This window comes from Palaemon carinicauda, chromosome 1 (genome assembly GCF_036898095.1).
Source record: "Palaemon carinicauda isolate YSFRI2023 chromosome 1, ASM3689809v2, whole genome shotgun sequence".
Lineage (NCBI taxonomy): Eukaryota > Metazoa > Arthropoda > Malacostraca > Decapoda > Palaemonidae > Palaemon > Palaemon carinicauda.
In genome coordinates, this window is record NC_090725.1 from 86,704,209 (window position 1) to 86,728,406 (window position 24,198).

General features: G+C 42.2%; 1 protein-coding gene across 5 annotated transcripts in view; it reads left to right on the top strand.

Moving 5' to 3' along the window:
* LOC137649613 (oxysterol-binding protein-related protein 3-like) overlaps nucleotides 1–24,198 on the top strand; it is a 304,712-nt gene that overhangs the window by 100,174 nt on the left and 180,340 nt on the right. For all 5 annotated transcript variants that reach the window (XM_068382594.1, XM_068382611.1, XM_068382620.1 and 2 more), the window contains exon 8: nucleotides 17,864–18,000. In XM_068382594.1, coding sequence (XP_068238695.1) covers nucleotides 17,864–18,000 — 137 coding nt within the window. The remainder of the gene's footprint in view (nucleotides 1–17,863; nucleotides 18,001–24,198) is intronic.

A 24,198-nucleotide genomic window follows, 5' to 3' on the forward strand; every position in this document is an offset into this window, starting at 1 on the left:
TCTCCGTTTAGGTCGCGGCATAGCAGGAAGAGATCTCGTTCCCCGAGTCGGAAGGTCAGGAGGAGCTGTTCGCCGAAAGAACAATGGGTCGGCTTACCGGAGACAGTCCTCCTAGAAGGGCCTCCAACAGCCACAAGTCGGCTACAGCCATGGACCATAGGTCCTCGTCGGACAGGCGTAAGACCTCGAACAAGGAGACTCAATCCGCCCAGCGGAGGGAGTCGCCTCTTCGGTCGGGCAGCCGCGGCGAGTCAGCCCGTGGGAGTGATCGTCAGGCACGGCTACCTCCGTCGGACATCCCCACGGAGGAACCCGTACCCTTGTTAAAGGTTCAAAGAAGGGCGGAGGCTCCCGTTCCTACCGAAGGACGCAACCTTGACCCTCAACATGGCGCAGTTGCCCGCTTCAGTGGCACATCCCGTCCCCGGACGGAGGAAGCGGAGGGTGATTCGGAAGACGTTCCGGCGGAGGACTCCGCGTATAGGAGAGTCATCAACCTTATTAGGAAACATCATAGGATCGAGGAGCCCGTACCTTCAGAAGAAGACGTCTGGCGGTCAAGCCTTAACAGAATCATGGAGGAGCCAGTCCAGAGGAAGCCATCCTTATCCCCGCCGGAGGCGAGAGATGTTAAACTGGGACGGGCCCACATAGACAAGGTTGTGACCCGGAACAGGGAGAACTCTAAAGGGCAGAGTGCTTCCAAACTCCTTCAAGGACTGAAATCCCAAAGCAAATACTATTCTTTGGAGGGACGTCCACATGGAGCCAGTAACCTGGAAGACTCCCTGGAAGTATTAGGCCAAGGTTCCCCAGAGGACAGAGCCTCTTCTGCACCGATCTACTTCTCTCAAGCGGAGGCGATCATGATGGAGGAGATGTCTAAAGACCTCATCAACGTCGCCTCCTGGTTGGACTGGTGGGCTTCTACGCTAGTGGGCACCCAGATTTCCCCCGAATCAGTAAACCCCTCCAAGCGGGATGCGCTGAAAGAGTTAGTCAGCTCGGGGAGCCGCGCTCTGAAGTTTTTGACCTTCCAGTCCTTAACCTTGTCTGCAAACTAGTTTTTAAGGAGGAGGGACTCGGTGCTGAAGAATCTGTCTAGAAAGATTCCAGACAGGGAAGCGAAGACTCTACAGAATCTCCCAGTGTGGGATGAAGGGCTCTTTCCACTCAAGAAGACAGAAGAGGTCGTCGAGAAGCTTGTGAAGAGGAAGGAGGCCGAGTTGCCTAAATCCCAACCTATGAGAAGACCTGCTTATAGGAGACCCGCTCCCGTGGCCTCTTCGACTTCTCGCTCATCTCCTACCCAGGTAAGGAGTGAGCCCTCTATGTCACTGTGGTCTCAACCTACGCAGCCCACCCACAGAGGAACAAACTCGGCCCCAGCCTTGTTTAGAACAGCCTATTCTTCATCCAGAAGGGGACGTTCTGGACGTTCCTCCAGAAGGAGGTAGGGAGAGAGGCCCCCTTCTCCTGCCCAAGCCTCAGGTAGGGGTATGCCTCAAACGATTTTGGCAAGCATGGGAGTTTCACGGAGCAGAACCGTGGACTGTGACAGTTCTGAAAGAGGGGTACAGACTTCCGTTCCTGGCAGACCCGCCCCCCCCCCTTATCCCAGCAAGTCAGGCGGATTGCTTGGCCCCCAAGGACCCCTTGAAGAGAGCAGCCTTGCAGGAGGAAGTCTCCACTATGTTGGCAAAAGGGGCAATGGAGACTGTTCTTCTTCCGGGACCGGGTTTCTACAGTCGTCTTTTCCTGGTAGAAAAAGCAACGGGTGGTTGGAGACCAGTGATAGATCTGTCAGCCCTCAACAAGTTCGTATGCAAGACCGACTTCAAGATGGACACCCCGAAGTCGGTCCTGGAGTCCTTTAGGGAAGGGGACTTCATGTTTTCCATAGACCTCAAGGACGCCTATTTCCAGATTCCTATTCATCCCTCCAGCAGAAAGTACCTCCGGGTGAAATGGGGTACCCAGATCTTGCAATTCAGAGCCCTGTGCTTCGGACTTTCTACAGCCCCCCAGGTATTTACAAGGATTTTCACGACAGTCTCCGTTTGGGCTCACGAACGGGGAGTCCGTCGGATTCGATACCTGGACGACTGGTTGCTCCTTTCTTCCTCAGAGGAAGTTTTGAAGGAACAGGGCACGGAGCTACTTCAATTCTGCAAGATTCTGGGTATCACCATCAACCTGGAAAAATCTCACCTGTCCCCCACCAACAGGATGACGTACTTGGGCATAGTCCTGGACTCGCAACTAGTTAGAGCCTTTCCATCAGTAGACAGGCTGAACAATCTGGACCGGGTCCTCCGTCCTTTCCTAGCGGGTCAACCCAGGAGAGCAAAAGATTGGCAGAGGTTGATAGGTCATCTAGTGTCTTTGGAGAAACTGGTACCTCAAGGAAGACAGAAACTCAGGAGCATCCAGTGGAATCTGAAGGATCTCTGAGATCAGAGGGACTCCCCCTACAAGATTGTCCCGATTCTTCCAGAGACCAGACAGGCCCTGGAGTGGTGGCAGGACCGGTCAAACACCCTCAAAGGGATGCCACTCTCTTCCGAGCCTCCGGAGTTACTCCTCTTCACAGACGCGTCCAAGGAGGGGTGGGGAGCCCACCTCTTAGGAAAGGCAGCAAGAGGCGTTTGGACAGAGATCGAGAGGACTCAACACATCAATGTCCTAGAGATGAGAGCTGTTCAAGAAGCATGTCTACACTTCGCATCCCTTCTAAAGGGAAACACAGTGGCGGTGATGTCAGACAACGCTACAGTAGTGGCTTACATAAAGAAAAAAGGAGGACTAAAGTCAAAGGAGTTGTGCGTTCTCGCGTTGGAGATCCTAAAATGGACCGAAGAAGAGCAAGTCAGGATGACAGCAAGGCTCATTCCGGGGAAGAAAAATGTCCTGGCCGACGGCCTCAGCAGAGTGGGTCAGGTGGTAGGAACCGAATGGTCCCTTCACCCGGAAGTAGCGAAGTTCATCATTTGAATGTGGGGTTCTCCGGTGATGGATCTCTTCGCAACAAGACTGAACGCACACCTCCCCGTATTCTGTTCTCCTGTCCCAGACCCAAAGGCGGCATTGGAGGACGCCTTTCAACACAAGTGGGACAATCTCGACGTTTACGCCTTCCCTCCATTTCCACTGATCAGGCAAGTGCTCAACAGAGTAAGGACGGCTCACAACCTAAGGATGACTGGTAGTGCCCTGGTGGCCGGAGAGAGAGTGGTTCGCAGATCTAAAGGGACTGGCGTGTCTTCCTCCGTGGCCCCTTCCAGACAGGCCAGACCTCCTGAGGCAACCACACTTTCTAAGGTTCCACGAGAATCCTCAGTCCCTTCGTCTTCACGCCTGGAGGTTATCCAGCGCCTTCTGAGGAGAGAGGGATATTCGGCAAAAACTGCAGACAGGATGTCTCGTTATCTTAGACAATCATCAACAGCAGTATACCAGGCAAAATGGGCAACATTTACAAGATGGTGTGCCTCAAGAAAAATCAAGCCCTTAGGAGCCTCGATCCTGGACATCGCGGACTTTCTCGTCCACCTCAGGGATGAGGTGGGCATGTCAATTCCAGCGGTGAAAGGAGTGTGTGCCGCTCTAGGCCAAGTTTTCCTCTTGAAAGGAATTGATCTAGGTGCTTCTAGACATATTTCTATGCTCATCAAGAGCTTTGAACAATCCTGTCCTCCCTATGCCTCCAGGGTTCCTCAATGGGGCGTAGCTAGAGTCCTTGATATGCTTAGTAAGCCTCCTTTCGAACCGTTGAAAGATATAGTGGATAGGAATCTTACGCTTAAGACTGTCTTCTTGTTAGCTTTGGCCTCAGCGAAGCGAGTGGGCAAGATCCATGGGTTATCCTATGAAGTAGAACATTCAAGAGGTTGGCGCGAGATCTCCTTCAAGTTCGTACCTTCGTTTATGGCTAAAACAGAACCCATCAGTCTGGGACCCTAAGTTTGAGGGTTTCTCGATTCCGGCAATTCCTAGATCAGGTAATCCGGAGGACTTAAAATTGTGCCCAGTCAGAACCATAAGAAAATATCTGAAGAGGACGGCCAGCCTCCGTCCAGGTATAAAGAACTTATTCGTTTCCACGGGTCCTGTTAAGAAGAAAGTATCTAAGTATACCATTTCTTTCTGGCTCAGACAAGTGATCATCAAGGCATACAGTAGTGCTGGTCTGTCAGTACCAGGAAGACCCAGACCAAATGACATTAGGGGTATTAGTACCTCTCTGGCTTTTGAGAAGAACATGGCAGTCGCACAGATCCTCGGAGCAGGCACCTGGTCAAACCAATCTACGTTCACGTCTCACTACCTCAAAGAGTGTACGAGGAAGTCTCTAGATGGTTTTTCTATCGTGACAGTCATCTCCTCTCTCCAACCGATTTAACGGCCCAAGCCCCAGGTTCAATCGCGGGTATCAAAACCAACAGACACAGGTGCGATTTTTCTCCCTTCCCCTTGTCTTCTTTTTACTCTTTATTTCCCTTGGAGCGCGTGACCAGTAGGACTGCACAAGCCATGAATATACGGCATCTTCATCAAGCACACCAACAGGGAATTTTGAAGGGTGAGTACTTAAACACTTAACATGAGCTCTTTGTGTAGTTTGACCTACTATCCAGTTTCCTTATCCTTCCATACCTAGTCTCCTATCTAGGTCCTTGTCAATCCTGTTAGTTGGGTCTTAGTCAGGTAGGCACTCCCACCTCCTAAAGTGTAAGTCTCCTAAGAAAGTAGTTCGAGGTAAGTCCCGGTGTTGGAACAAATCACAAATTTTTAGTAATTTGTATTTTTCCTAACATACTTACCGAGAACTACTTTCGGGTTATGGCCCTCCCTTCTTTCCCCGAGTGCCTCACTGATCTTTAGTATTTATTGTTTTCAAGAACTTACTGAAGGTCAAGACCCCAGCTAACATGAGGTCTGCCTTGAGATTGCCCTCAGGGCACGTATCCGTCCACCTAGGCCTACCATCACAGAAAACGGAAGTAGGGTAAACTACACAAAACTCTGGTCAGTTGAGAGGAGGTTCCAGGTAACTCCTAAGAAAGTAGTTCTCGGCAAGTATGTTAGGAAAAATACAAATTACTAAAAATTTATGATAAATAACTTTTTTGGTTTATTTATATCCAAAAAGGATCATAAAATTCATAATAATCATGATTTATTGATATTCTCTTTGTAAAAATACAAAGAAAAACTTTGAACGCCTGTATCTCAAAACTCTACTTATTGACCTTCAAATTCTATCTTCTCCATTAGTTTTAATGATATAATATTGAAATTTGGTATATAACTTAGAAATATATTATAGAACAATAAGGTGTTGCTCTTTTTTCCAGGTTTTGTTTCATTTTTTTTTCTTCATTTTTTCCCCAGACTTTTAGGGTTTTATTTTTTTTACCATAATGAAAAAATTCATATCTAGCAAAGAAATTACTTAAAAAAAAAAAAAAAAAAAACTTCATTTGATTGGAGGTCTATATCTGGTCTATTTAGGGTAGTAATCTCAAATCTTAATATGAATTATTAAGGGAGGAGATAAAATTTGAAAAACACTAATTTTCAGGATATTGTAATTTGGTCTCAAAAAAGGAACTTGCACAATATTGTACACAAAAGAGATTTAAATGGTCCAGAGTTGCTTCTCACACTTCCTTTGAAGCATCTGCAAAAAGGGATAAGTCTGGGATGTTCAATCCAATGTAATTCGTTGGGACAGTTGCCTGCAATCATCCCACCAATTCAGAGGAAGAAGGTGAAGTTTCATTGGTGAAATAGTGACGAGTCTAAGCCAGTCATTTTGATCCAATATGAGTTGAGGTAAAATTGAAAAATCCCCATTTCCAATTGGCTCAATGGGCAAATTTCTTTATGGAGGCCAAGATGCCTAGAAGTTTCATCCACATCTGAACTGACAAGGGGTTCGACGTGTGAAAATTTTGCAGCAAAAGAAGAAAGGACTGAATAATCTTGTCTCCAACAGAAAACCTGAAAAGGAACTGTTGCTATTATCATTCCCAAATATAGAATATTCTGAGTTGGAGCCAGGAGTGCCTTCTTGAAATTAACCAGGGCCCTCAACCAATCTAACAACATGAGTAACCATGCTTGTTGAACCCAAATCTTCTTCAATGAAATCTCTTAATATTAGTCACTTGTGCAAATTTGGTTTACTAACATCTTCCAAACTTACCCTTATCAGCTTATTAAGGTATTTCTATGCAATAAGGTTACGCAAAGTTTAAAAAGGCTATAATTCCTCACTTTTCCAGTTTGCCCCAGAGTTGTCTTCCTCTTCATTTTTGTATAGCTTCCCTATGTATCACTCTTAATTTTCAGCTAAATTTAAATTATCAAATATAAGCTACTCTCACACAGAGCTGAACTGCATCACATGAGAAACATGAGAGTCTTATACAAGGTATGATTTTAGAATAAGGACCCATTTTTGCCTTTATTAGGTTATTCACTTTGCATTCTATACAGAATCTATTCCTTATAAATATGGAAACTTCTCTAGTATTCCTAGTTAGGAAGTGAACACTATAACACCTACAAATTTTAATATGTTATTTTCATTATAAAATAAGTTTTTGAACATACTTACCTGGTAGTTATATATATAGCTTACGTCTCTGACGTCACGGCAGAAATTTCAAAAACTCGCGCCAATCGCCGATTTGATAGCCAGGTGTACCACCTGTGCGCCCTAGCGAGGTACCTAGGAACTATTCCATTATTCCTCATATCTTCCATGCCTCTAGTCTCTAGAGGGGAGGAGAGTGGGAATTTAACACTAGAACGGCCACTGATGGTTAACCCCCTAGAACGACCAAGCGGTCAAAATGACCGCACATAAATTTCCATTGCAGTTATGCTATTCTTTTTTTAATTTATAATTCCTAATTTAATTTTGGTAACTTATGATTATTCTACGATAACGGAGAACTGTTCATGAAATAAACAAGCTGTGTTTTATTTAAACCAATGCCATTTAAGGGTACATTTATTTTTGTTCAATGGGGAAACTCAATATTAAGGAATGAAATAATAAAGATTACAAGTGCTATAATGATTAAAAAGGCTGTTGATATTGAAAGAGTATGTGGAAAAAATATTAACATGGATACAGAAAAATACAGGTAGGTTCTATGAACAATATTCACATAAACCCTATTACACTTAGAAAACGTACACATACACACACAAACGCACACACACACACACACACACATATATATATATATATATATATATATATATATATATATATATATATATATATATATATATATATATATATTTACACGCACACCCACACACACACACACACACACATATATATATATATATATATATATATATATATATACATATATATATATATATATATATACACACACACACACACGCATATATATATATATATATATATATATATATATATATATATATATATGAAGATATATATATGTATATATATATATATATATATATATATATATATATATATGAAGATATATATATATATATATATATATATATATATATATATATATATATAAAGATATATATATATATATATATAAATATGAATATATATATATATATATATATATATATATATATATATGTATATATATATATATATATATATATATATATATATATACATATATATATATATATATATATATATATATATATATATATATATATATATATATATATATATACACACACACACATATATATATATATATATATATATATATATATATATGTATATATATATATATATAATATATAATATATAATATATATATATATATATGTATGTATGTATGTATACACTGTGTGAGTGTTTGTATATATAGCGCTAAATTCCTTACAATGTATGATTTACTGGTTACATTTTACACAATTCTTTCCCAAACTTCTAATATCATAGCAAATTTGTCAGTTTGCATTCGAATGGATCGTGATGATCGAATGTCAAATCTAAGGAATTTCATAATTTCCTTGAAACGTGCTCTTGACATTGTCTCTTGGAAAAAGGGAGCCACCCATTTTACTGACCAAAGGTTTTCAACAGATTGTCCTTTTGCAAGAACTCCTCTGGCATACATAATGCCTATAGTAGCATAAATCTCTTCAAATGATATGTTCGAATTCTCATCATTCAATTTCATTCTCGCTTCAGTTTCTGTACACTTTTGTATGTGTTTGATAATGAAGTCATCTATCAATAATGTGAAAGCGCTCAGAACTTGTCCAGGAAAAACTTGAGGTTTGGCAAGGGATGTTGGTCCCGGTATTTCTCGTGTTATGTTATGGGCGGTAATTCTCCCGGCATTGACAAGATCCTGTTCTATAACTTCCCACCGTGTTCAATCCTTGCCAGTCGGAATAGTAGTAGAAGTTGTTTGCACATCTACAATATCTTCTTGTTTCAAAGAGCAACAGTACTTTACAACTGTTAATTTTCATTATCACTATCCTCATAATAATCATCATATTCAGATGAACTTTCTTGATTGGGGATATACTCGTTTTCTTCATCTTCAGATATAGGATCTCCTTCAGACTCAGATTCAGATAGTGTCGACAAATATGTCACAATTTCATCATTCAACAAAGAGCGTTTGTACGATTTGTTTATCATTTAGGACTTCAGGGGAAACTGACTGAAACAATAACACGCCGCCAGAATTACAGGTGCCGGGAATACAAGCTGTAAAACGTTTTGACTGGCGCACCACCATAATTACCATTGTATTGCTCCCTAGCGGTCAAAATGACCGTTCGGTCGTTCTAGGTATTACCTAATATATCTCAAAGGATTATAGCATATTTTAATTTAAACTTATTATCAATATATATCATGAAAAGTTAGGAAAAGTCAATGAGTATCAAGTTTGTTGGGGAAAGATTATAATAGCTCTATGCATCCGAAAATCAAAATGCGGTCAAAATGACCGCTCGGTCGTTCTAGTGTTAATTATATATAACTACCAGGTAAGTATGTTCAAAAACTTATTTTATAATGAAAATAACATTTTTAAACATAAGACTTACCTGGTAGTTATATATATAGCTGATTAACACCTTTGGTTTAGAGACAACCAATATAGTTGGAATTTTCCTTAAGAGTTAATAAACAAACTTAAGGGTTTGTACCTGATAAAGAAGCTGACTTCAATGAATTCTTTCATTATGTCCGCTTTCCTTATGAGATCCAGCGATCCACCCAGGGGGCTGAAGACCTCTAGGAGCTGTCAAACCAGTCTAAAAACCTGTATGTGACAGGACCTCTTCCAATACCCTTGTTCCGGGCGCTCTCAAGGAACAATGACCATCTGACCAAAATCAAAGATTGTAGGAGACTGTCGCAATCTCCACAAACAACCATAAAAATATAAAAGTTCCAAGAGAAGAAAAAGGTATTATGGTTAGGGGAACGTAGTGGTGGATCCTTCCCCCACTACTGCACTCGCTATCACGAATGGTCCCAGAGTGTAGCAGTCCTCATAAAGAGTCTGGATATGATTCAAATAGTGTGAAGTGAACACAGATTTACTCCTCCAAAAGGTTGTGTCCATAATGCTTTACCACAATCTATTCTTCTTGAAGGTCATTAAAGTTGTTATAGTACTAACCTCATGCGTCTTGACCCTAAAAACTTGAGGCCAGTCTCACTGTAATGCGTATGAGCCTCTCTTATAAGAGTCTGATGAAGAATGAAAGGACATTCTTGACATCTGTAACGAGGGCTTCTTAATCGAGCACCAAAGAGATTTCGACTTACCTCGCAACTCTTTCATTCTGCTTGGGTAGAACTTTAGGGTTCTTACTGGACACAGGACTCTCTCCAACTCCTCGCCAACCATATCCGAAAGATTCGGAAACTCAAAATCCTTGGGTCAAGGTTGAGAAAGGCAGTCATTCATGTCGAGTAAGCTTAACTGCAATGAGCAGATAGCTTCGTTATCTCGAAAGCCAATGTTTTACTAAACGCATGAATTCACTGATTGTTTTAGTTGTCACAAGACTAACAAAAAATAGTTTTCATCGTGAGGTCCTTAAAATGAAGAAGAATGCAAGTGCTCAAGCCTGTCACTCACAAGGAACTTCAGGATTAAGTCCAGAATCCAAGCTGGTGAATCTTGGTTGTTTGATGTTTCAAACAAGTTGAGAAGTTCCTGTAGGACTTCATAAATCAAAAGGTCCAAGATACTGAGCCTAACAACAGTCGCTAACACACTCCTGTATCCTTTGATGGAAGAGGATGAACAAATGAGCTTCCTTCGAAGGTAAAACAGGAAGTTAGCAATCTGAGTTGTAGAGACACTGGAAGAGGAAACAGAGTTGACTCTGCACCATACTCTAAAACCTCCCACTTGGATTGATAAATCCAGATGGTAGAAGTCCTTATTGCTCTTGTAAAAGCCTTAGCTGCCTCCTTCAAAAAACCTCTAGTTCCTGTGAGTTTTCAAAAGACTGAAGGTAGCTAGAAGTAGAGCTTTGAGACTTGAAAGATACCTTTCCAAGAGAGGTTATCTGAGTAAAACTACTCTTAATGGAAGACTCCTAGGAGAGTCCACCATCCATTCCAGTATCTCTGTGAACCTTTCTCTTGAGGGCCAAAAGAAGGCCACTAAAGTCACCTGGTCCCTTCGTGTGACACAAACTTTTGTGTCACCTTGTAAAGGATATAGAACAGTGGAAAACGTACACATCCAGATTGGACCAGACTAACAGGAAAGCGTCTATGTGGACTGCTTCGAGATTTGGCACTGGAGAGCAGTAAGTTTCTAGTCTCTTTGTCTGCGAAGTCGCGAATAGCACTATTTAAGGACGACACCAAAGTCGCCACAGAGTCTTGCAGATTTCTCGATGGAGTGTCCATTCTCCAGCTGAGACTGTTTTGCTATACGTTCTTCTCCCTTTGAAAGAATCTTGTTAGAAAGATTACATTCTTCTCCTTAGCCCAGATGAAAAGAGTGCTCTCAGTCCCGTAAAGGGACCTCGAGTGAGTTCCGCCTTGCTTGGCAATGAAAGCCAATTCTGTGGTGTGATTGGCATAGACCTGCACCACTTTGTTCCAAACTGACGCTTCAAAGCTTTTTGAGAGCCAACTGGACTGTCAACGGTTCCTTTGGATGATGAGGAAGCTCTTCTGATCCTCTGTCCATTGTCCCGAAGCTTCCAACTGTCTAGTGTTGCTTCAACCCCGAAGCCGAGGCGATGAGACACAACACAAGGTCTAAGTTCCTCTGTTCAAAAGGGGTGACCTTCCGGAAGTTTGACTGGATCGTACCACCACTGCAGGTAACTTCTTATGGCATCCGAAAAGGGATGCATATCGATTTAGACCTCCTCCTTGTCCCAAAATGATTGAGGTTGAATTGGAGAGGATGAAGATAACTCGCATAAGGACCATAGCTTCTAGCTTCTGACTGGCCGGGAATTGAACCCTGGTCCAGGAAAACTAGGATGAACAGTGACATATCAATGGTCACAAAGAAAGATTCAGTCTTCCCAGGGAAAAAACCCCCTCCCAAAAAGGAGAGGTTTCCCAACATACTCATCCACTTCCTCGCAGAACACTTCTGTATCTTTAGAAAAGATTGCAGTTTCAAGACGGCTTGCTCCATTCTAAGAGGAGACGTAAAAGCCCGAAAAAATTTGACTGAATCACCATCCTTAAATAAAGTACAGTATCCTATTTGATGGTGTCAGAAGATCTAACGGAAGTAGTGACGTTGTGTTTATCAGGATACATCTCTTTAAGGTCCTGACTCCTGGCGTCAAGGAAACCCAGATCACCGCCTATGTCGCCGCGTTGTACTAAGGCTAGATGCTCGATAAAAACTTTCGTGATCAAAGAGATCGGAACTAAGGCGTCCTTGATCTCGACATTCGATTCGACTAGTGTCATCACGAAGTCCGAGGTTCTCATGTTCAATGTCATGCCTCCTGCTAGGTCTTCGACGTCGAGCGTCCTGAAAGACGTGGTGCCGAGCGTCCTGAAAGACAAGGCGCCAAGCGTCCTGTAAGACGTGGCGCCGAGCGTCCTGTAAGACGTGGCGCCGAGCGTCCTGTAAGACGTGGCGCCGAGCGTCCTGTAAGACGTGGCGCCGAGCGTCCTGTAAGACGTGGCGCCGAGCGTCCTGGAAGGTGTGGAGCCGAGCGTCCTGTAAGACGTGGCGCTGAGAGGTTAACAGAGCAAGACGCCAAACGTCCTATAAGACGTGGTGCTAAGCGTCCTGGTGTCAGAAGAAACTCGTCTTATTGACAGGAATACCCAATTCATCTGATAGGTTCAACATTATCTGAAAATCCTTCATGAAGATCGTAAGAAAGAGCTCTGATAAGCCAATCGTCCAGATACAGGGAGGCTCTGATGTCTCTTGAGTGCAGTATTCTGCTACATTTAGAAAAAGTTTCGTGAACATTAGAGGGGCGGAGCTGAGACCAAAACACATGGCCCGAAACTGACACATTCTTCCCCCTTTCCTCCTTGTAAACAAACCTCAGATAAAGTTTGATTGCAAAGCCGGCCTCTTATACTCCTCTCTAGGTCTGGGGGAGAGATCTATTGGAGCTAAAACTAAAGGAGGTTTCCCTATGAAATGAAATTGTAATCCTCCTTCAGAAGATGTACTGACCAAAGGTCTGCTCCCCTCTTCTCCCAAGATTGCCAGAATTTATGTAGTCTGGCTCTACTGCCTGAAGGCGAAAGCAGTCAGACTCTGCTTCGCCCTGTGACCAGGCTGACATATGACTTTTGATAGTTCATGATTTCGATGTCTCCAAGGAGAACTTTGACTTCTGAACTAAGGCGTTGAGAGCAGTTACATCCAACACCGGACAAAAGCCTCCCTCTCCCAAAAGAGAGACATTTGATGTTGTAAAGTCTGTTTGGCAGAGAGGTCTTATCGGAGTAACTAACAAAGGAGGTTTCACTAGGAAAAAGATTTTGCATCCATCCTTTAAGAATAGCACGGACCAAAGGTCTGCTCCTCTCCTCTCCCAGGCTCACCAGAAGTAGTTAAGTCTGGCTCCTACTGTTGACTGTGCAGTTTAGAGAAAAAGTATGCAGAAACTTTCTTGCTGATTAAGACACCAAAACCTGTGTCTTTGTCCAACTCTTGAGAGAGAAGAGAAAAAGAAAAAAGGGGGGTGGTGCATACCTCAATTCTGACTTCTGATTCAAAGTTATCCTGCCTCATTGCCTGGATTCCTTAAGAGACTCGGCGATCCACCCAGGGGCCTGTAAAAATCTCTGTGGGGCTGCCACAAGGTCCTCGACCTTAACGTGGCTAGACCTCCACCCTTGCTATCCTGGAATACCTGATAAGGAAGCTGGCTTCATAGTTTTATATGCCTCATTTACCTGCATTCCTGAGAGACTCGGCAATCCACCCAGGGGGCTGTAACAGTCTCTGTGGGGCTGCCACAAGGTCCTTGACCTTAACGTGGCTAGACCTCCACCCTATATGACATATCTGTATTTGACGTTGTTAATAGTTTATATAGGACATATCTGTTTTGACATTGTTACTGTTTTAAGAATGATTTATTGTCAAATTATTCTCATCATTTATTTATCTCCTTATTTCCTTTCCTCACTGGGCTATTTTTTCCCTATTGGAGCCCTTGGGCTTGAAGCATCTTGCTTTTCCAACTAGGGTTGTAGTTTGGCTAGGAATAATAATAAAAATAATCTCGCTCACTGGGCTATACCAGATACAAGATGTAGAGGCCAGGTTATTCAGAGGAAAAAAGAAAGCTGTCTTTCCTTGGTCCTTCTGAGACTCCAACCAGTCTCCCATCATCCTTAAAGCTCCATTGATGACCACGTGTAAATTCAGAGGGTAGCGAACGTGGAGCAACAGGCATAAAGTAATTTGGAAACTAATCATTAAAAACTTTCATGAGTTTCTAAATCAACTGAAGGACGAAAGGAATAAGGATCTTCTCCTTCTGATATCTCAAATAATTCAATAGGAGAAAAGTGATCACTAATGTCTTCCTCTGACAAAGATCTTGTAAGACGAGGCGCCAAACGTCCTGAAAGACGAGGCGCCGAGCGTCCTGAAAGACGAGGCGTCGAGCATCCTGAAAGACGAGGCGCTGAGCGTTCTGAAAGACGAGGCGCCAAGCGTCCTGAAAGACGAGGCGCCAAGCGTCCTGAAAGATGAGGCGCCAAGTGTCCTGAAAGACGAGGTGCCGATCGTCCTGAAGGACGTGGCGCCGATCGTCCTGAAGGACGTGGCGCCGATCGTCCTGAAGGACGTGGCGCCGATCGTCCTGAAAGACGTGGCGCCGATCGTCCTGAAAGACGTGGCGCCGATCGTCCTGAAAGACGTGGCGCCGATCATCCTGAAAGACGTGGCGCTGAGCGTCCTGAAAGACACAGCGCCGAGCGTTAAAGCAAAATGATCTTCATTACGCCACTCGGCGCGTTCGGTTCAATGACTTCCGATCAGAGGGTTCTCATGGCCGACTGGCGCTCTGGGACAAAAACCATGTCTGTTGGTTCGTAAGCATTGTTATTATCAGCGAATATCTATGACTTATAGTATTGCCATTATCAGCAAATGTGATGCAATGCAAGACTCTAGTAGCAGTGTTAGTAGCTTAACGTCCAACGCTCTTTGCTTTCCCATGGCAAGGGCGAGCGTTCTTGAGAAAGTCAACAGGAACGCTCGAGAGGACATCTGCTCGTGAGCTAACACCTTTCGTTTCCTTTCGCTGATCGACATTCCTTCTCCCAGGGGTTGGGGAGCTTGGAAGAGGTCTAAGGCTAGGAAAAACGACGTCCACTGTGGTGAATAAATTCACTGCACTAATTTAGCACTGAAACATGCACTTTTAAACTCTAACACAAAAGACCATAATTAGTCCTGCCCATTGTGAGAGATCTTTCTCTACTGCCAAGGGCTTGAATGAGAATGCAAAATCGTTTCTATTTCTTGCTATATAAAATTGTAACAAAATATTTTTTATAAAATATTACACTGATATCTTCATTGTAAAATAAATCTTTGAACACACTTACCCGTTAGTTACATATACAGTAACTACCGGTAAAGATAAATGTTATACATACTCACCCGGTAGTTACATATAACTACCGGGAAAGTAACATGTTATATGATTCGAATGAACAGATATAGGAATAACATATATATATATATATATATATATATATATATATATATATATATATATATGTAAACAACCCTTAATTCTTAAAGGTTCCCAAAAATAGTGATTTGTTATGATTAAAATGAACAGATATTGCAACAAAGTATATATATATATATATATATATATATATATATATATATATATATATATATATATATATATAATAATGTAAACAACCCTTAAATCTTAAGGGTTTCCAAAAATAGTGGATGGCTACACTTTACAATTGGAACATATATGTTAATATACGAATAATACTAGAATCCCAACATCGAAAGAAAATAAACAACGATATCAAGAATTGCTGGGACTGCATCGTATTGTCATGAGAACTACGCAGCAAAAATTAACAATATGCTAGTTCTATTTAATCTTTGAAAATAGATCGATGATTTAAAGAACGAATACTAAAAAGACAAATATTTTCTTAAAAAATAATATAATCTTTTTATATTAAAAGTTAAATACTTATTGTAAGTTAGTCTTCCAATTCATTCTTTACAAGAAAAAGCAAAGAAAAGAATTATGCAACATTCTACGTAGTACTATGTAGCTTACGTCACACGATTGTGACGTCATAGAGATGGTGGAACGATCTCCGCCATCATGTTTAAAGAGTAGGTTTGTAAGTTTTATAGTAGGGGGAAAAAAATCCCATTCCTACCTCTGTTAAGATACAAACGTAGTTAAAGCACTAACACACAGTAAAAATAAAATCCAACCAGCGAAGGCTAAAAATAAATTGTACATCACCAAGATAACTGTAATATACAGGTTACAGCGAGTGAAAAATCCAACATCTTGCCGCTTGCGCCGGCAGAGAGAATATGAGGAGTTATAGAATAGTTCCAAGGTACCTCACTAGGATGCACAGGTGGTACACCTGGCTATCCAATCGGCTATTGGCGCGAGTTTTTGAAATTTCTGCCGTGACGTCAGAGACGTAAGCTATATATATAACTACCAGGTAAGTCTTATGTTTAAAAATTATAAAGTTAGCTCAATTGTTGAAGTGTAGGCTTTGGGTGAAGAAAGAATTGATAAAATAAAATGGTGATAGTTGATAGAGAATGCAGTTGACACACTTGTTTCACCAGAGAATCTTTCCAACAAAAACAGTGTTTTACATTCATCATGGTGATTTTTTTTTTTTTTTTTTTTTTTTTTTGCCAAAGCTCTTTGTTCTTAGAATGAATATCAGAGGAACCCTAGGTAAGTTTCAAAATAATTGATTTTAGTTTTGAAATTGTATTTATGATAAAAGTATTTTAATTTTTACTGAGGTTCATTGTTATTCTCTCGGGTAAGTTTAGTTTAAGCTTCTAATTCCTTCCAGAAAAAGAATGAAAACTGCAACAAAGCTCTGTTCTGCCAGATATTCACTACTCATAGAGGAACATTGGGGAAATGGAGTACTGTATTGTACAGTCACGTTCTTAAGTGATGATACTGAGTACTTTTATTTTCGGACAAATTGTCAACCTAAAAAGCAACATCTGGCAACTAAAACAGCTTGGGCAGCAAGTTCCCGTAAAATGATTCATTTAAAGGGACAGGCAACCTTTCAAATTATCGTAGTGGTTCATTTGTAATTTCAGACTGTTTTTATTTCAAAAAAGTTAAAAGGGAAAACTAAAATTATAAAAATGCTTCATTGATTATGTATAGTATCAGTAATGTCAAGCACTCATTAAGAATCCAGTCACAACAGTAGGTTTGGGCCTATTTGTCTGAAAATGATTTTATTTTAGACATAACCCTACGTGACTTGCACATGATGATTATTCATGAAAATATATTATTTAATGTAATTATAAAGGATAAAAGGAATAGAAATATGATAACTCACTTTAGCAATGATCTGGTTATCCTGCTCTCGAGAAATGCATCGGGGTCGTCTTGTTTTTAGGCCAATTCGTGAGGTTTGCGACTGTTGAAACATTTGTTGTCCGACTTATATTTAATTTAAGGTTAATTTCGATGGGGAGGATATTATTTCTATACATTTCTATCATGACTCTCCGTATAGCTACTGAAGTTTGTTGTCTTTCAGCTCTAGAATTTATTTAATGTTGCCCATGATGATCCATCATCCCAATGTCAGCTAAAGGAGTAGTAGACAAATACTCAATGCAACCTTATGTCATTTATATTTTGGAATGTTTTGTTTTATTTCATGGCATAATATTGAAAATGGCAAAGTTTTTACGAGTGAAGATTTTTTACATTTAAGATTTTTTACATTTTATATTATATATTTGTTTGATTTATGTACTGATTTGCTCTTATATTTCAAAAAGTTTATAAAAAAAGAGAAATAATTCTCTTCACTTGTGAACGATATTTAATGTACACATTGTCGTCACTTATGAACGTGATCTTACAGGAAAGGGGAGATGTAGTTATTATATTTGAGAATAAGGGGCTGAATCTAAACTGCAGAGAGCATTGAAATAGTTTTTTTATCAGAATTTGGTTTTGTAATACGTTTGAACAGAGGTTGCTGTATTTTTAGACTGTTCCATCAGTTTTTGTATGCAAAGTACGAGTTCATTGTTAATGCTTATTTGTGGTATTTTTAAAGTTTCTTATCCGTATCTCATAGTTTATTGTTTTGCCTTTGCAGGTGCTGGAACTCTGCGAGCATGGTTGCTGGACAGCTCGGGACTGGACATTTTAACAAAAGATATAAATACAACTCAACAGCATGTTCAGCAATTGTCCTACTTATTAAATAACATAGAACATCAAGATGATTTGAGTGTAAGTATCTTAGTTTTCAAAACAGTATTCATTTCAGAGATACTGTATATTCTTATACACTACAGTCGCCCTTCACTCTTCGTGAAGGTTAGGTAACAGAGACAAGCACAAAAAGCGAGTTTTCAATATTAAACTTAGCCGGTGATTATATAAGCTGCAACTCTGTTGCTCGACAGAAAACTCTTCGTTCAAAATACGCCAGCGATCGCTATGCAGGTAGGGGGTGTACATCAACAGCGCCATCTGTCTAGCAGGTACTCAGTACTCAATGTAAACACAGAACCAATTTTCTCTCTGTCGGGCTACCGGCAAGACCTACTAATACGCTGTTACTAACTGGATTTGTTTTCACAACTATTTGGTGAAGTACACTATTCTAGTTTTGAGCTTTCGCTATGCAGGTGTTTTATCTTCATCTCAAAACTTGAACTCGTTTTGGATTGATTTAATTAGGGTGACAGAGTATGGACTCTCTTTCACTTTTAAATGGCCGACCCTTCCCTTAGACGGAAGTGTGTTTAGGTTTTTAGTAATTTTGCTTAACACGTTATAGATCTATATATTTTATATCTCTCCGCCTTTATTAGGCCTCTTCGATTAACTTTCCATTTATTATAAACATATAAAGATAATTTTTATGTTTTGTTTATATGCGACCTTTCCTGATAGTAGGCGGTCCTAACTTGGAACCGAAGTTAATCAACGTTGAGCCCGTTATATCGTATTTAGCCTTTAAAGAATTTAAAACTTTTTAAATTTAATGTTTTATGAAAGAATTTCTTTGATAGTCTTCGTACTGTTTTCAAAGATGAACTAACGTTTAGTTTTTTAGACTACGCAGTTGTTGACGTTCAGGACGTTCAACATGCGCTCTATCGTTACGATAGAGAGAGAGTGTATCACGGTTTCACTTTGCAGTAAGAGTAAATCGATTCTGACGTTTTGTTCATTCTTTCTTAGCTTTAATGTTTTAAATTCTAAATTAAAGGAACTTTTTATTGGAAAACCTTTCAGTTTTTTTTCCTTTAGTGAAATAACATGTTTTTTTGACGATATATAATTGGGCTCTTCTCTTAGGTGCGAAATCAAGAGAGAAAGAGAGAGAGAGATAGAGACGGAGGGAGAGAGAGGAGAGAAAACGTTCCGTTCAAGCGGGTAACGTTGTTCTCGTGTTACTCTCGTCCCTAGTCGCTGTACGGGGAAGAAGGTAAAACGTTTCTAGGGTTTTATTCTTGTCCCCAGGCTATGTGCGGTGAGAGATTGTAAACGTAGTTTATTTGAACTAGTGTTTAGTCTCTTTCCCAGCCACTGAATTTTTTATCTTTATATATGTTTTCTGTTTTTTGCTAGTATTAATGAGCTGCATTATACGACTGATTTCGCAATTACTACCTTTTAATGAGGGTAGAATTGCGTGTTTCAGGTAGAAATCAGTAAAAGTTTCGATTTCAGGGAAATAAGTGCAAAACAGAAAATCAAAGTGATAAAGTGATATGCGCAAAGTGTTACAGTGTTGCGTCCGAGGGTTCGTCTGTTCGTGCCTGTCGTTCACCTAGTCCGGGACCTCTTGCAAGCTCCCAAGCCCAGGGGAGAAGTAATGTCGAACGACTTATGGGTTCGTCAGGCCTTGATCAACGAACAGACGTTTCCCTCCGTGGTTTCGGGCGTATCTACCCAAGATCGCCCCACCCACACAAAGACGAGAGAGCCCATTTATTTCTCGTCTGCGGAAGAGGTTTCTCGTAAGAAACCATGGACCAAGGTCTCGCAGCTTATTAAGCGCAAGTCGGTCCCTTCCGCGCAAGTCCAACGGGCCAGTTGTAGCCACTGGGTCAGTTCGGACTCGCTGCAGTCTTCCGACGACTGCTCACCTCTTAAGAGAGGCAAAGCGGTACCGCATCAGGCAGTCACACCGTCTGTTGCCGCACCTGCTCCTGTAGACCCTAAGTGGTCTTTGCTGCAGACCATGCAGTCTCAGTTAACGTCATTGATGAGGGACTTTCGTGCGGAGAAGGTTGACACTGCACCAACCTCTAGCCTACAACCAACCACGGTTGTGCGTCCTGTGGACGCTGAGGCGACCTTCTGCCGCACTCCAGCTGAGAGAGTCCCGCCACCCATGCGTTCCAGTGTACCCTGCCAGCCGCATGTTGACGTTCAGTAACGCACGGAACCTTCCGTTGACGTTCGCGAGGTACAACAACAGTCTAAGTTGTTTTGTTTTGACGTGGTGCGTCAACCTCCGCATTCTAGAGTTGTTTTGACTGCTCAGTATAGACAGTCAATGCAGTCTCGAGTGAACACTGTATGTCCTCACGCACCTGTTGTGGTTGACAGTTCACAGACTGTCAAGCAGTTACATGACGTTGCCTTCTGGTCTGCTACTAATGCACCAGTGAGAGACTCACTGAGGTAACCTAGCTTTTATCAGACAAGGTTCCTGTAGATGAGAAAGTGCTGTTCTCCCTCCTACTGATATTCCCTTGAGGACTCTGTCATTTGGAGAGGAGCCTTAAGCTGCTTAGCCTCCTATGGACTTTAATTAAATCATGATGATTTTTTAAGGATCTTCGTCTGGATCTTGTAACTGCTGCTCCTCGTTCGCCTAAACGTCAGAACTTGCACTAGGCCTAGCTACTTCGAAGCCGTTGTTTTTAAGCTAGTGCTCTCTCGCTCTCCTAGAGAGCGTTACGTTGGCTAGGCGACTGGTTTTTGCACCAGGAGGAGTTTTAGGGATACAGCCTTTGATTTCCCTTCTTTTAAACTGGCTTATAGAGCGAGAGTCTGATAGGACACGAGAGAAGTTCTCGGCTTGGGAGTTCATGCCTCTGCCCAGATAGACTTCTCAATTCTGGTAGACTCGCCCTGGCGCCTAGCCAGGAGACGCTCTAAGTTGTTTACAGGTCAACTTCTCAACTTTTGTCGAGCCTTTGAAGTTTTGCTGTACTATTATGTCACACATAACAAGGCTTTCAGGGATGGTAAATGGTTCCGCCTCAGTCGCTAACCCCGTCTGTTGCCACACCTGCTCCCGTAGACCCTAAATGGGCTTTGCTGCAAGACATGCAGTCCAAGCTTGCGTCCTTGATAGAGGACTTAAATGCGGAGAAGAACCTTCTGGCCAACAACCTTCCAACCGGTTGGTTGTGCGCCCTGTTGACGCTGAGGTAACCTACTCGCGTCTGCCAGTTGAGGTGGTTCCTCCACCGATGCGACCCAGTGTGGGTTGCCAGTCGCACGTTGACGTTAAGCGACGCTCGGAGGTGGTTGTTGACGTTCAGGACGTTCAACAACCAGCAGAGGTGACTTGTTGTGACGCAGTGCGTCAACCTCAGCAACCCGGTAGGGTGTTGACTGCACAACCCAGACAGTCTAGACAGTTTCGGGTTGACGCTGTACTTCCTCGCGCACCCATGGTTGTTGACAATTCACAGACTGTGCAGCAGTTCCATGATATTGCGTCCGGCTCCGTCACGCATCCACCAGTGCGACCGGATTCAGCGAGTCAGACGTTGCCCACTCCGTTGCCGTTTCCTCATCAGTTTCGGATGAGGAACCCTCTGATGAGGACGTTGCTGAACAAGACGATCAGCCCCCAGCCCTGCTATCCATCCAGAAGATGCTGAAGAAGGAACGCTGCCCATTCAGGCTGTGGATGAGTCTGGTAGGGACACTGTCATCCGTGGATCAATTTGTGTCACTAGGAAGACTACACCTCCGTCCTCTTCTATACCATTTAGCTTTTCACTGGAAAAAGGACAAGACGCTAGAAGCGGTCTCGATCCCGGTTTCCGGAAAGATAAAGTCTTGTCTGACTTGGTGAAAGGACTATATCAACCTTAGAGAGGGTCTTCCCATGACTGTTCAGACTCCCAACCACGTTCTCTTCTCGGACGCATCGGACGTAGGCTGGGGTGCGACATTAGACGGTCGGGAATGCTCGGGATTATGGAACTAGAGTCAAAGGACAATGCATTTCAACTGCAAGGAGCTACTGGCAGTAAGTCTGACCTGGAAAAGCTTCAGGTCTCTCCTTCAAGGCAAAGTGGTGGAGGTGAACTCGGACAACACCACGGCTTTGGCGTACATCTCCAAGCAAGGAGGGACCTACTCTCTGACATTGTACGAGATCGCAAGGGACCTCCTCACCTGGTCAAAAGGTCTAGACATATCACTAGTAACGAGGTTCATCCAAGGCAACTTGAATGTCATGGCAGATTGTCTCAGTCGGAAGGGACAAATAATTCCAACAGAATGGACCCTCCACAAGGATGTATGCAAGAGACTTTGGGCCACCTGGGGCCAGCCAACCATAGATCTCTTCGCAACCTCGATGACCAAGGGGCTCCCAATTTTTTGCTCACCAATCCCGGACCCAGCAGCAGTTCATATAGATGCCTTTCTACTAGATTGGTCACATCTAGATCTATATGCATTCCCTCCGTTCAAGATTGTCAACAAGGTACTGCAGAAGTTCGCCTCTCACGAAGGGACAAGGTTGACGCTAGTTGCTTCCCTCTGGCCCGCGAGAGAATGGTTCACCGAGGTACTTCGATGGCTAGTAGACGTTCCCAGAACACTTCCCCTAAGGGTGGACCTTCTACGTCAGCCACGCGTAAAGAAGGTACACCAAGGCCTCCACGCTCTTCGTCTGACTGCCTTCAGACTATCGAAAGACTCTCGAGAGCTAGAGGCTTTTCGAAGGAGGCAGCCAGAGCGATTGCTAGAGCAAGGAGAACATCCACCCTTAGAGTCTACCAATCGAAGTGGGAAATCTTCCGAAACTGGTGCAAGTCAGTATCCGTATCCTCGACCAGTACCTCTGTAACTCAAATAGCTGACTTCCTCTTATATCTGAGGAAAGAACGATCTCTTTCAGCTCCCACTATCAAGGGTTACAGAAGCATGTTGGCATCAGTCTTCCGTCACAGAGGCTTAGATCTTTCCAACAATAAAGATCTACAGGACCTCCTTAAGTCTTTTGAGACCACGAAGGAGCGTCGTTTGGTTACACCTGGTTGGAATTTAGACGTGGTACTAAGATTCCTTATGTCAGACAGGTTCGAACCGCTACAATCAGCCTCCCTGAAAGATCTCACCTTAAAGACTCTTTTCCTGGTATGCTTAGCCACAGCTAAAAGAGTCAGTGAGATTCATGCCTTCAGCAAGAACATCAGATTCTCATCCGAAACGGCTACATGTTCTACAACTTGGTTTTCTAGCCAAACACGAGCTGCCTTCTCGGCCTTGGCCAATATCGTTCGATATTCCAAACTTATCGTATGGTTGGAAATGAACTAGAAAGAGTCTTATGTCCTGTAAGAGCTCTTAAGTTCTATTTAAAAACCTTTACGAGGCCCGTCTGAAGCTTTATGGTGTTCAGTTAAGAAACCATCTTTGCCTATGTCAAAGAATGCTTTATCCTATTTTATCAGACTGTTAATACGAGAAGCTCATTCCCATCTGAATGAGGAAGACCAAGCTTTGCTGAAGGTAAGGACACACGAAGTTAGAGCTGTCGCAACTTCCGTGGCCTTTAAACAAAATAGATCTCTGCAAAGTATAATTGACGCAACCTATTGGAAAAGCAAGTCAGTGTTCGCGTCTTTTTATCTTAAGAATGTCCAGTCTCTTTACGAGAACTGCTACACTCTCTGACCATTCGTAGCAACGAGTGCAGTAGTGGGTGAGGGCTCAACCACTACAATTCCCTAATTCCATAACCTTTTTTAATCTTTCTCTTGAAATGTTTTATTATTGTTTTTGGGTTGTCCGGAAGGCTAAGAAGCCTTTCGCATCCTACTTGATTTGGCGGGTGGTCAAAGTCATTTCTTGAGAAGCGCCTAGATTAGAGGTTTTGATGAGGTCCTGTTGTATGGGTTGCAACCCTTGATACTTCAGATCCTAGGGGTCGCTCAGCATCCTAAGAGGATCGCGAGGCTCTGTAAGGAAGACGTACTTAAAAAGGCAGAGTAATTGTTCAAGTCGACTTCCTTACCAGGTACTTATTTATTTTATGTTTGTTATTTTGAATAACTGCTAAAATGAAATACAAAATACTTAGCTCATAATAATGTAAACAAGTAATGCTGGTCTCTACCCACCCCCCTGGGTGTGAATCAGCTTATATAATCACCGGCTAAGTTTAATATTGAAAAATGTTATTTTTATTAATAAAATAAATTTTTGAATATACTT